Here is a 12,519-nt window from a genome sequence, read left to right as displayed (position 1 = left end):
AAATATATCCCTGTTCCTTTCTATATGATTCACAAATTTTCCAGGAGACAGACTTTAAATATTTAAGAAAGACCAGTTCTGCAGGCAAATCATTTCACTGCTTTCTTTTCAAAGGGAACATACAGAACAATGGCTATAATCAAATCTCGTCTTAAACCAACCAACTTCAGTTCCCTCCTTGTAAATAAGAAACACATTAAGTTTCCTCAGTCTTTTTCTTAAGCCAAAAGGATGACACTTCTCTGTAAAATGATTTCCCCAGATCTGAATAGTCTTGTCTTTGATTCATGGTTTTTAGTTTCTTTTCACTCACAGAAAGTGGGTGCTACTGGCTGGACAGTATATATTGCTCATCTCCAGTTCCCTTAAGACAATGGAGATTTAGTAATGGGAATGTCACTGAATGTCAAGGGGTGATGTTCAGACTCTCTCTTGTTGGAGATGTCTCTTGCCTAGCCTTTATGTGGAAAAATGCAGTTTGCCACTTGTCAGCCAAAATCTGGGTAATATCGCCATCTTGCTGCATTTGGGAATGGATTGCTTCAGGTGCAGTTCAGAGAAGGTTCACAAAGATTAATCATGGTATGGAGCCATTGTCTTCTGAGTGAAGGCTAAACTGGTTGCAACTCGAAGAATGAGAGGTGATCACATTGAAACAAGTCAGATTCTTAAGGTCCTTGACAGGGTAATGGAGAGAGGTTGTTTTCCATCATTGGAGAGTGCAGAACTGAATGGCATAGTTTCAGAATAAAGAGGCACCAATTTAGAGTCATAGAGATGTACAGCATGAAAACAGACCCTTCGGTGCAACCCGTCCATGCTGATCAGATATTCCAACCCAATCTAGTCCCACCTGCCAGCACCCGGCCCATATCCCTCCAAACAAAATGTTGCAATTGTACCAGTCTCCACCACTTCCTCTGACAGCTCATTCCATACATGTACCACCCTCTGCGTGAAAAAGTTACCCCGTAGGTCTCTTTTATATCTTTCCCCTCTCACCCTAAACCTATGCCCTCTAGTTCTGGACTCCCCGATCCCAGAGAAAAGACTTTGTCTATTTATCCAATCCATGCCTCTCATAATTTTGTAAACCTCCATAAGGTCACCCCTCAGCCTCCGACGCTCCAGGGAAAGCAGCCCCAGCCTGTGCAGCCTCTCCCTGTAGCTCAGTTCCTCCAACCCTGGCAACATCCTTGTAAATATTTTCTGAACCCTTTCAGGTTTCACAACATCTTTCCGATAGGAAGGAGACCAGAATTGCACGCAATATTCCAACAGTGGCCTAACCAATGTCCTGTACAGCCACAACATGACCTCCCAACTCCTGTACTCAATACTCTGACCAATAAAATAAAGCATACCAAACGCCTTCTTCGCTATCCTATCTACCTGCGACTCCACTTTCAAGGAGCTTTGAACTTGCACTCCAAGGTTTTCTTTGTTCAGCAACACTCCCTAGGACCTTACCATTAAGTGTATAAGTCCTGCTAAGATTTGCTTTCCCAAAATGCAGCATCACGCGTTTATCTGAATTAAACTCCATCTGCCACTTCTCAGCTGATTGGCCCATCTGGTCCAGATCCTGTTGTAATCTGAGGTAACCCTCTTCGCTGTCCACTACACCTCCAATTTTGATGTCATCTGCAAACTTACTAACTGTACCTCTTATGCTCGCATCCAAATCATTTCTGTAAATGACAAAAAGTAGAGGGGCCAGCACCGATCCTTGTGGCACTCCACTGGTCACAGGCCTCCAGTCTGAAAAACAACCCTCCACCACCACGCTCTGTCTTCTACCTTTGAGCCAGTTCTGTATCCAAATGGCTAGTTCTCCCTGTATTCCATGAGATCTAACCTTGCTAATCAGTCTCCCATGGGGAACCTTTTCGAACGCCTTACTGAAGTCCATATAGATCACATCTACCACTCTGGCCTCATCAATCTTCTTTGTTACTTCTTCAAAATACTCAATCAAGATTGTGAGACATGATTTCCCACGCAAAAACCCATGTTGACTATCTCTAATCAGTCCTTTCCTTTCCAAATACATGTACATCCTGTCCCTCAGGATTCCCTCCAACAACTTGCCCATCACCAATGTCAGGCTCACCGGTCTATAGTTCCCTCGCTTGTCCTCACCACCCTTCTTAAACAGAGCCACCATGTTTGCCAACCTCCAGTCTTCCAGCACCTCACCTGTGACTATCGATGATACAAATACCTCAGCAAGAGGCCCAGCAATCACTTCTGTAGCTTCCCACAGCGTTCTCGGGTACACCTGATCAGGTCCTGGGGATTTATCCACTTTTATGCGTTTCAAGACATTCAGCATTTCTTCCTCTGTAATATGGACATTTTGCAAGATGTCACCATCTATTTCGCTACAGTCTATATCTTCCATATCCTTTTCCACAGTAAATACTGATGCAAAATACTCACTTAATATCTCCCCCATTTTCTGCAGCTCCACGTAAAGGCTGCCTTGCTGATCTTTGAGGGGCCCTATTCTCTCTCCAGTTACCCTTTTTTCCTTAATGTATTTGTAAAAACCCTTTGGATTCTCCTTAATTGTATTTGCCAAAGCTATCTCATGTCCCCGTTTTGCCCTCCTGATTTCCCTCTTAAGTATACTCCTACTGCCTTTACACTCTTCTCAGGATTCACTCGATCTATCCTGTCTATACCTTACATATGGTTTCTTCTTTTTCTTAACCATTAAGATTGAGATGAAGAGAATTTCTTCTGACAGAGGGTTGAGTGTCTTTGGAACTCCTTGCCACATGGAGCTGTGGGGTTACAGTCCTTCTGTATATTTAAGGCTGAGATAAATTGATTCTTAATAAGTAGGAATCAAGAAAGTGGATATAAGAAATGTTGGATCAGCCATGATCTTATCGAATGGCAGAGCTAGCTCGAGGAACAAAACAGCCTAGTTCTGTTCCTATTTGTTATGGTCTTATGATGTGTGAGGAGTGATGAGTGGTGCTGAATATTGCACAATCATCAGCAAATGTCCCCCACTTCTGACTTTATGATAGAGGGAATGTCGTTGATGAAGCAATTGAAATTACTTGGCCTGAGGACAATATCCTGAAGAACATGTGCAGAGATTTACCTTTGAAGAACATTTTTCCTCCTCTTTCATTACATTCATGCACAAGGAATTGGGGCTTCCTACCTTTAACCTTCCTTGCTTGTCAGCCTGTTAAGTAGAGGGAGAAAGAGAAAGAGAAAGTGAGGACTGCAGATCCTGGAGCTCAGTGTCGAAGAGTGTGCTGCTGGAAACGTACAGCAGGTCAGGCAGCACCCGAGGAGCAGGAGAATCGACACTTTGGGCATAAGCCCTCCATGAGGAATTATGCCCAAGACGTTGTAATTGGACCACCCGCCACCACTTGCTCTGGCAGCTCATTCTATATACGCACCACCCTCTGTGTGAAAAAGTAGCCCCTCGGGTCCCTTTTAAATCTTTCCCCTCTCACCCTAAACCAATGCCCCCTACTTCTGGACTCCCCTAACCCAGGGAAAAGACCTTATCTAAATTAAACTCCATCTGCCACTCCTCAGCCCACTGGCCCATCTGATTAAGATCCCATTGTACTCTGAGGTAATCTTCTTCGCTGTCCAATTTTGGTGTGTGATCTGCAAAATTCCTAACCATACCTCCTATGTTCACATCCAAATCATTTATATAAATGAAAAAAAGCAATGGACTCAGCACTGATCCTTGTGGCACACTGCTGGTCACAGACCTCTATTCCAAAACACAGCTCTCCACCACCATTGCCTGTCTTCTACCTTTGAGCCAATTTTGTATCCAAATGGTTAGCTCTCAGTGTACTCCATGTGATCTAACCTTGCTGACCAGTCTACCATGCGGAACCTTATCGAATGGCCAACTAAAGTCCATATAGACAACATCTACCGCTCTGCCTTCATCAATCTTCTTCTTCAAAAAGATTAATCATATTATTGAGGCACGATTTCCCACACAAAAAGTCATGTTAACTATCCCTAATCAATCCTTGCTTTTCCAAATACAGGTAAATCCAGTCCGTCAGACTCCCGTCCAATAACTTACCCAGCACTGATGTCAGGCTGACCGGTTAGTAATTCCTGGTTTTTCCTTATCATCTTGCTTAAATAATGGATGCTTGATGGGCATGTTTCATTAGCAATGTCATGAGTGAATTGGAAAGGAAAGATTTGCAGTGCTTTGAAAGAAATGAAGGGAAGCAGAATTAATTAGATAGCTGCTTCAGAGACCCAGTGCAGGAATGATAAGCTGAATGGCCTCTGTTTCATATGATTCTATGATTTCAGCATTCCTGTCACTACTCCTATTTTCCACTTTCTCTCCATCTCTTATAAATTTCACCTGACCATTCTATGTGGGGAGTGCTGTATGAGGGATTATATTATGTATTTGTTGTGTTGAACAACAAGCAGCTGTTCATTTCCCCCCCCCCCCCCCCAATAACCAGTTCCTCATCCATTCCAGCTTTTAATTTCAGCAAGTGTCAACATTTTTCTTTTCGTGATTTGACAGTTGAATTCAAGAAGTGAGTAATGCATAAATAGTTTTTGCAGAATTGCCTCAGTCATTGCTGAAAGCCCTCAAGAGATTTGAAACAGCTTGAAAATTTGATTCACCACTGAGTACAACGCTTCTTGTTGATACAAACAAAGGACCTTCAAAAAATCTTTTTGACTTCTCAGACTTGCCGATTTGTTTAGCTCTGGAGTCAATGCCGTCTAAATCATGGAATCATATTCTTCCAATCCAGGCAGATTGTGATTCATTACAACGTCGGTCTACTGTTTCTGAATGAATTTTCTTTTTCTCTACCCCTTTTGTCTTTGCTTCGTTTGAAGACATACACTCTCATATGAGTATCACCTGCCTTCTATCCCAATCAATGCAGTGAACATTAGTAGATTTATTTGACTATAAAGGGTTGGGGAAGCCTAGCTAGATTCTCATCCAACATTCCCACACACAGGCTTGACTTTGCGCAACACTGTAAAACGTGTGATAGAGAGGCAGCAGCTGCTTTTAGTCCTTCCCTTTTGTTTTTCCATTACCACATTGTCACAAAAAGTCAAGATCTAGTCCACAGTTTGTAATTTTGCATGTGATAACTCTGGCACTTTTTCTCTCAAGACAAAGATTGCTGAGGTGAATTGTAGTGCCTACTACCACCATTGCTGAGATCAGCTAAGTCAGCACAGATCATAAATGATTAGACCATAAGAGATAAGTGTAGAATTAGACCATTCAGCCCATCAAGTCTGCTCCACCTTCAATCATGATTAATATGTTTCCCATTCTCTTGCCTTCTCTCCATAAACCTGATCCTCGTAGCAATCAAGGAGCTATCTATGTCTGTCTTAAATTCACTCAATGACTTCGATTCCACATTTAGAAAATAGTCTGTGCCTCTTTTCTTCCTACCAAAGTGCATAACATCACACTTTTCCACATTGGATTGCATCTGCCATTTCTTTACCCAGTCTCCTAGCTTGTCCAGTTCTTTCTGCAGCCTCCCTCTTCCTCAACACTACCTGCCCCTCGATGTATCTTTGTGTGATCTGCAAACTTAGTGACAATACCCTCGGTTCCTTAATCCAGACCATTAATGCATGACATGAATAGTTATGGTCCCAACACTGACTCCGGTGGAACTCCACTAGTCACGAGCTGCTATTTTGATAAAGACACTCTCCTCACTCACTGCCTTCTGCCAGTCAGCCAATCCTCTAACCACATCCCGACCTAGTCCCTAACCATGGGCTGTTATTTTGTATAGCAGCCTCCTGTGTAGCATCCTGTAAAAGTCCTTTTGAAAATCCAAATAAATCATAGCCACTGACTGTCCTTTGCCTAACTTATTTGTTGTCTCTTCAAAGCCTTATCAAAGATTTGTCAGGGACAACCTCCCCTTGATGAAGCCATGGAGACTCCATCCCATTTTAACATGCACTTCCAAGTGCTGTGCAATCTCATCCTTAATAATGGACTCTAAAATATTACCAATGACTAAGGTCAAGCTAACCAGCCTAAAGTTTCTTGTCTTTTGTTCTCTCTGGGTCTGGGACCTTCCTGGTTACTGAACAATGCATTGACAGTGATCCCACTGTGATTGTGTATTTCGTCATAGAATGACAGAATTTTAAGGTATCAAAGGAGGCTATTCAGCCCATCACACCTGCACCGGTTCTCTTACCTGACTGCTTTTCCCCATTTCCCTACACACGTTTTCTTTATAAATAATCATCCAATGCGGTCTTGAATGCCTATGAATGCATGAACTAGAAGTTTGCTATCTATAGTGCTCCATATTATAGTTCTGGCTGTAAAGTTTTAACAGTATGAAGCACTTATTTATCACCGTGGGGTGGCACAGTGGCTCAGTGGTTAGCATTGCTGCCTCACAGCACCGGGGACCTAGGTTCAGTTCTGGCCTTGTGCGGAGTTTGCACGTTCTCCCTGTGTCTGCGTGGGTTTCCTCCAGGTGCTCCGGTTTCCTCCCACAGTCCAAAGATGTGCAGGTCAGGCGAATTGGCCATAGTGTTAGGTGCATTAGTCAGAGGGAAATGGGTATGGGTGGGTTACTCTTCGGAGGGTCAGTGTGGACTTGTTGGGCTGAAGGGCCTGTTTCCACACTGTAGGGAATCTAGTCTAAACACTATTTCAGGAGGGTTGCTGAAGTTACTATTGATTTTGATTTAAGTAGAGGCAGTTTGGATGAAGATGACTAAATTACTGTGAAAGCCAAGACGCCTCTTCTTGTTAATTGGTTTGCTGTAGTTTATCTCGATAAATTAAATGGGAATTCTGAATTGTTGTGTTACGATATATGATATCCTGACCTGAACTGCAACTCGACACAAAGTAAAGATTTGTTCCATTTCTCACCCCAGTGAGTACATTCACATTGGGACATTCATCTCCAAATGCATGGCAATCCTATTTAAAAGGATGAAATAGCTTGTAGTGAATCACACAAAAATGATTTTGAAAACAACAACTTGTGTTTATATAGCATTTTGATGCAGTATGCCATCCTTTCACTGGAGTGTTTTCCAGGCACATGTTTAAAGGACAATTTGAAAGGGTGAGAGAGATGAAAAGGCAAAGAGGGTTTTGGAGGAAATTCCAGAGTTTATAGGACCCAGGTGGAGAGATGAAAATCAAGTATGCACAGAGGCCAGAATTAAAGTAATGAAGGTATGTTTGAGGGCTGTAGGAGATGAGGAATGTAAAATCAGTCTTGAGTTTTCAATGCTGACAGAATAAGAGATGAGTAAGGAATGTTGTGTTTTTCACTCCAGGTAATAGCCATAAAGATTCAATCCAAGACACCTCTGTCCCAGGATACAGAGTGATTGTGCACATTGATCTGGATTGCTTCTATGCTCAGGTGGAAATGCTCCGAAACCCTGAATTTCAAGGCAAGCCTTTAGGTAATCAAATGTTAACTCTCTCTTTGCATAGAATGATATTCATACAATAAATTTTCATTGTGGTTGATTGACTTGTAACAAGCTGGTCTGACGTCACATTTGATAAATGCATTTCTGCTGTCAACTGAACAAAAAAAGGTTTGGTCCATGATCTCTCCTCCTCTGTACTTCCTTATGCCCATGCCCATGCCCAAGGACACTTCTCTTTCTCACTGACTTGATAAAGCCAACCCCGAATGCCATCTCTAACACAGGGTGAATTTTATCTCTCAGTTGAAAGCTGGAGAACTGCCAGTGCTGAGCTGGCTTTGGTCCTTTTTGGTCCATGGCCTCATTAATATACAGCTGGCCTCAAGCCCATTTAAAACCAGGCATCCAAGCAATGTCAGGTTACTTAATGAATGAGATATTGTTCAGGAAGACTGGATGGGCATTGTGCCACAGCATCTCAGTTGGCATTCATCCTTTAATAACCCAGAGCTGCAGGAGTAACTCTGGTCTACAATAATAAGCCTTAAGATTTCCTGTCAGAAGCTTTGTCTGTTGTCTACTAGGTTCTGCTGAGTGGAGCAGCTTGGTATATTGCGTGGCATATTCATAAGGCTGGCATTTCATCCATTCTAGAAAAAATGGGAGTGTTAAAAGACAGCGGAACTAAGGAAATTTAGCAAAATATTTTAAAAATTTGAAGGGCTAACATAAAGTGAACAGAGTTCTTTCACCTTGTCAAAGAATCAGTAAATAGGGAATCATCAGTTTTAAAATTGCCATAAATTGAGAGTGGGTGGGATAAATTTGCATCTGCAGGGGGTTGATACAACATGGGATGGTTTCCCATAGGAGACCTCAAATGGTTTTTCAAAATGTCAGGGTAAGACTGAATTTGATTCAGAGAGAGATGCAGTCTGTGGTGAGTGCAGTTAGTCTTTGGCTGCTCCAGTTAAGAATCAGCATCGATAAACATCTGCAGTTCTGTTTACAGCAGATCGTCAGAGTGTTTATGACAGCATTTACCTGCTGGCCTTGTCTGGTTACATTTAGTATGTCTTCACACAGTACCTGTGAATATGACCATGTCTCGATGAAAGCAGATGTACTGCTGATTTAAAACACTTCTCTTACAGTCAGCTCAGCTTTCGCACCGTAGAGTTTCTATAATTCTTTGGCTTGTCCTTCCATTGAAGTAACAGCTTAGACAGATTGGAAAATCTGTCAGTGGTAAACTTGTGACAGAAGCTGTCAGGCAGGCTCAGTTGGAGGGGTTGTCCATGAAAATATCGATAGGACTGACCTCCGCACAGTCTTTCTGGAAATGAAAATCTGTATTCATGTTGAGATACATTCCATTGTGTTGTGTGGCACCATCATTGTACTAAATGGAATATACTTTGAGTAGCTCTGGGGTAAGGAGAAAATGAGGACTGCAGATACTGGAGATCAGAGTCGAAAAGTGTGGTGCTGGAAAAGCAAAGCGGGCCACGCAGCATCCAAGGAACAAGAGAATCGACGTTTCTCCTGAGGCCACATTCCTGATGAAAGGCTTATGCCCGAAACCTCGCCTTGCCTGCTCCTCGGATGCAGCCTGACCCGCTGTGCTTTTCCAGGGCCGCACTTTAGATCTAGAGTAGCTCAAGACTGGGCAACCATAACGCGTTTACAGCCATCACCTTCAGCAGAATTGTACTCCAACACAATTTGCCACCTTGTAGCCTCGCACATTCCTACCCAACGATTACAGAAACTAAAGTCGCTGTAGTCTTATCAGACCAAGGGGCTTCTCATGAAAGAGAGAGAGAGAGAGAGACCACTACTCACCACCACCATTGCAATGGATGGCCAATAAATGCTGGTCCAGGCATCAATGCCCAAGTCTTATGAGTGAACAAAAATATTTCTGTTGTTATAGCCCGTGGAGAGAATCATAACTTTTCAAAGGATCTTTGAACTTCTAGTTGATAATTGAATGAATGCCTAAGTAAGATTTTTGCATTTTAAACCTTTAACTGGAGTCAATAACTAAAAAAGAAATGCTTAAATAATACTTACATTTTATGTCAGCAAATGATACTTTAAGCTGTAGTACGTGCATTCCACAGGTATTATCTATCACATTCTTGGGAATTACAGTCATTCTTAGCCATTAGTTCATAGTTGCTCCCAGCTTCTAATAAGTTCCAGTATCCCCTTTTGCCAAGCAGTAAGTTGTAGTAACCATCTCTAGGCACTTCCCTGTTTTCAGAAGTTCCTTAAATCCAGCAGTTGACCCACTTCTGATGATTCTCTGCCTCTTGGCCATGCCAGAACAAAACTCCCTGGAACCTGCAGTTGGCTGCAGAATGTATCTCTTTGATTAGAGAGAGTATCTCTGTCTGCTGACCACACACAACTTTGACTGTCTGTTTGAGATATTCGTTGAATATATGGAAAACCTTGTGAAACTCATTACCTTATGTCTAGGTAGAAATGCTACCTTGACCGTAATTTCCTTTCACCTTAGAAGAAAATGGATAATTTAATTACACCACAATTGCTTATAGTCTGAAATAATGTTCTAGAATTTTATAAAACTCAGGGTCTACTCATAATAAATTCAGAGACTGCCATTATTGTCTCCACCTCGTTGCTAGCAACCAATTTAAACATGTTGTTGATCAGTAACAGTCAAATCATGCAGACTTAAGATACAATCCTAAAATATAATACTCTAATAAACCTCAATATTGTAAACTTCCTGATCCCCTAATAATGCCTCTTTCTTTTCTCTTTTAGCTGTTCATCAGAAACATATGGTGGTCACTTGTAATTATGAAGCCAGGAAATGTGGGGTTAGTAAAGTAATGTCAGTCTTTGAAGCCTTAGAAATATGTCCAGAAATGGTTCTTATCTGTGGAGAAGATTTGACACACTACAGAGAAATTTCATACAAAATCACAGGTACCTGGATTTAGCTTTTTAATATTTTGTTTTTGTTTTCTCCTTCATGATGCAATGTTTAGAAAGTTTTGTTTTGTTTTGGCTGCTCTAACTTCAGTTTTCCTCCCTTTCTCTGAAGGTTGAGATTCTCACAGTTTTACAGGTGACAGTCTGGATTTCATTCAAGTGGCCATGTTCATGTTGGACTTGGGCTGTGCATGTTAGCAAATTACAAAACCACAAAGTGACATTGAAGCTGAACTTTCTACTGTGCTCAAACAACTTAAGCACGTGTGTGATTTATAGCTGGCATCACTGAATAGTGACCAAGAACAAGGGCATTTGCCGATTTTCATTCTCTTTCTACATTCCAGGATATTGAGAACAAAAGTAATGCTAATTACTTACGCAGCATCATAAATCAGGAAAATCCGTTCCATACTTGACACAGAGTTGTAGACTGTAAGATTGAAATTTCAGTTTATTGAATCTTACATCGAGATAAAAAAGGACCTAATATTAATCAAAAGTTGCTATGAATAAAACCAGTTTATTGGCTGTCTGTGGTTTACAAGCTAAAGAGTTAAATAAAAATGCTTTCAACTGTGGAACACAGTCCAGAGTGCAGGGCAATCAAGTCATTCTTCTTGTAAAACCAAAGTGACCGTCTTAATATGTTTTTATTCTCTCAATTGTGTTTCTACTTGGCATTTCTCAGCTTTGGTACTTAACTCTTCCACTGCAGTACCTTTTTGTTCTCATAAGCTTGCAATGTTTTTGAGGTGTTGAAGTATTTACTGGTTGAATCAAAACAAACTTGCAAAGATCCTGAGCACTGTCAGTAACAGAACATAGAATATTGGCAGTACAGCACAGGAACAGGACCTTTGGCCCACTCTATCTGTGCCGACCATGATGTAATTCTAAACTAATCCCATCTGCCTGCTTGTTGTCTAAATCCCTCTGTTCCCTGCCTCTTCATGTGTTTGTCTGAAAGCCTCTTAAACATTCAAATCTATCTGCTTCTACAGCCTCCCCTGGCAGCGCAATGCAGGCATGTACCACACCTCCATGAAAGATTTGCCTCACACATCTCCTTTAAACTTTCCCCCTCTCAGCTTAAACCCTGTTGTGTTTGACACTTCCATCCTGAGAGAAAGACTCCAACTATCAGCTCTATCCATGCCTCTTGTAATTTTACATACTTCTATCAGGTCACCCTTTGGCCTCCAATGCTTCAGCAAAAACAATCCAAGTTTGCCTAACTTCTCCTAATCGCTAATACATTCCAATCCAGGCAACATTCTCTTTTGCACCCTCTCCAAAGCCTGAGCATCCTTTCTATTGTGTGGCAACCAGAACTACACACAATACTCCAAATGATCCTAAGTAAAGTTTTATATAGCTGCAACATGGCTTGCCAACTTTTAAACTCAGTTCCCTCACTGATGAAGGCAGGCAAGCCGTACACATTCTCGACTATCTTACGCACTTGTGTTCCCACTTTCAGAGAGCTACAAACTTACACACCAGGATCGCTGTGTATTTCAATGTTCCGAAGAGTCTTGTCATTTAATGTATACTTTCCTCTTGCGTTTGGCCTCCCAAATGCATTACCTCAAATCAGTCCGGATTAAATTCCATATGCCACATCCTGCCCAACTATCCAACTTATCTATATCCTACTGTATCCTTTGACAACCTTCCTCATTATCCACAACTCCTTCACTTTCCATATATCTCCCAGCACTGATCCTTGCAGAAGTTGCAAGCTTCCAGTCAGAAAATTATCCCTTCATAACTACACTCTGTTTTCTATGACCAATCCAATTTTATATCAAATTTACCAATTTAAACTAGTAAGGTGGGGGGGTGGGACCCAGGGGAGATAGTGAAGAAAGAGGTCGATCTGAGATGGGTACAGCTGAGAACAGAAGTGAGTCAAACAGTCAGGGCAGGCAGGGACAAGGTAGGACTAATAAATTAAACTGCATTTATTTCAATGCAAGGGGCCTAACAGGGAAGGCAAATGAACTCAGGGTATGGTTAGGAACATGGGACTGGGATATCATAGCAATTACGGAAACATGGCTCAGGGATGGGCAGGATTGGCAGCTGAATGTTCCAGGATACAAA

The 12,519-nt window shown here is 41.8% G+C and overlaps 1 protein-coding gene across 2 annotated transcripts in view; it reads left to right on the top strand.

Moving 5' to 3' along the window:
- poli (polymerase (DNA directed) iota) overlaps positions 1-12,519 on the top strand; it is a 77,216-nt gene that overhangs the window by 17,415 nt on the left and 47,282 nt on the right. The window contains exons 2-4 of one of the 2 annotated variants that reach the window (XM_087990611.1): positions 4,047-4,108; positions 7,339-7,470; positions 10,240-10,404. In XM_087990611.1, the coding sequence (XP_087846737.1) occupies positions 7,434-7,470; positions 10,240-10,404 (202 nt within the window). In that variant the 5' untranslated portion in view covers positions 4,047-4,108; positions 7,339-7,433. The remainder of the gene's footprint in view (positions 1-4,046; positions 4,109-7,338; positions 7,471-10,239; positions 10,405-12,519) is intronic. The other variant, XM_043721093.2, reaches the window with a different exon arrangement.

Source organism: Chiloscyllium plagiosum, unplaced genomic scaffold (assembly GCF_037043375.1).
Source record: "Chiloscyllium plagiosum isolate Xiang-an unplaced genomic scaffold, Cpla_swu_hap1 HiC_scaffold_1, whole genome shotgun sequence".
In the NCBI taxonomy this organism is placed as follows: domain Eukaryota; kingdom Metazoa; phylum Chordata; class Chondrichthyes; order Orectolobiformes; family Hemiscylliidae; genus Chiloscyllium; species Chiloscyllium plagiosum.
The sequence above is the reverse complement of the archived record's forward strand: the minus strand, read 5'-3'. Positions and strand labels throughout refer to the sequence as shown.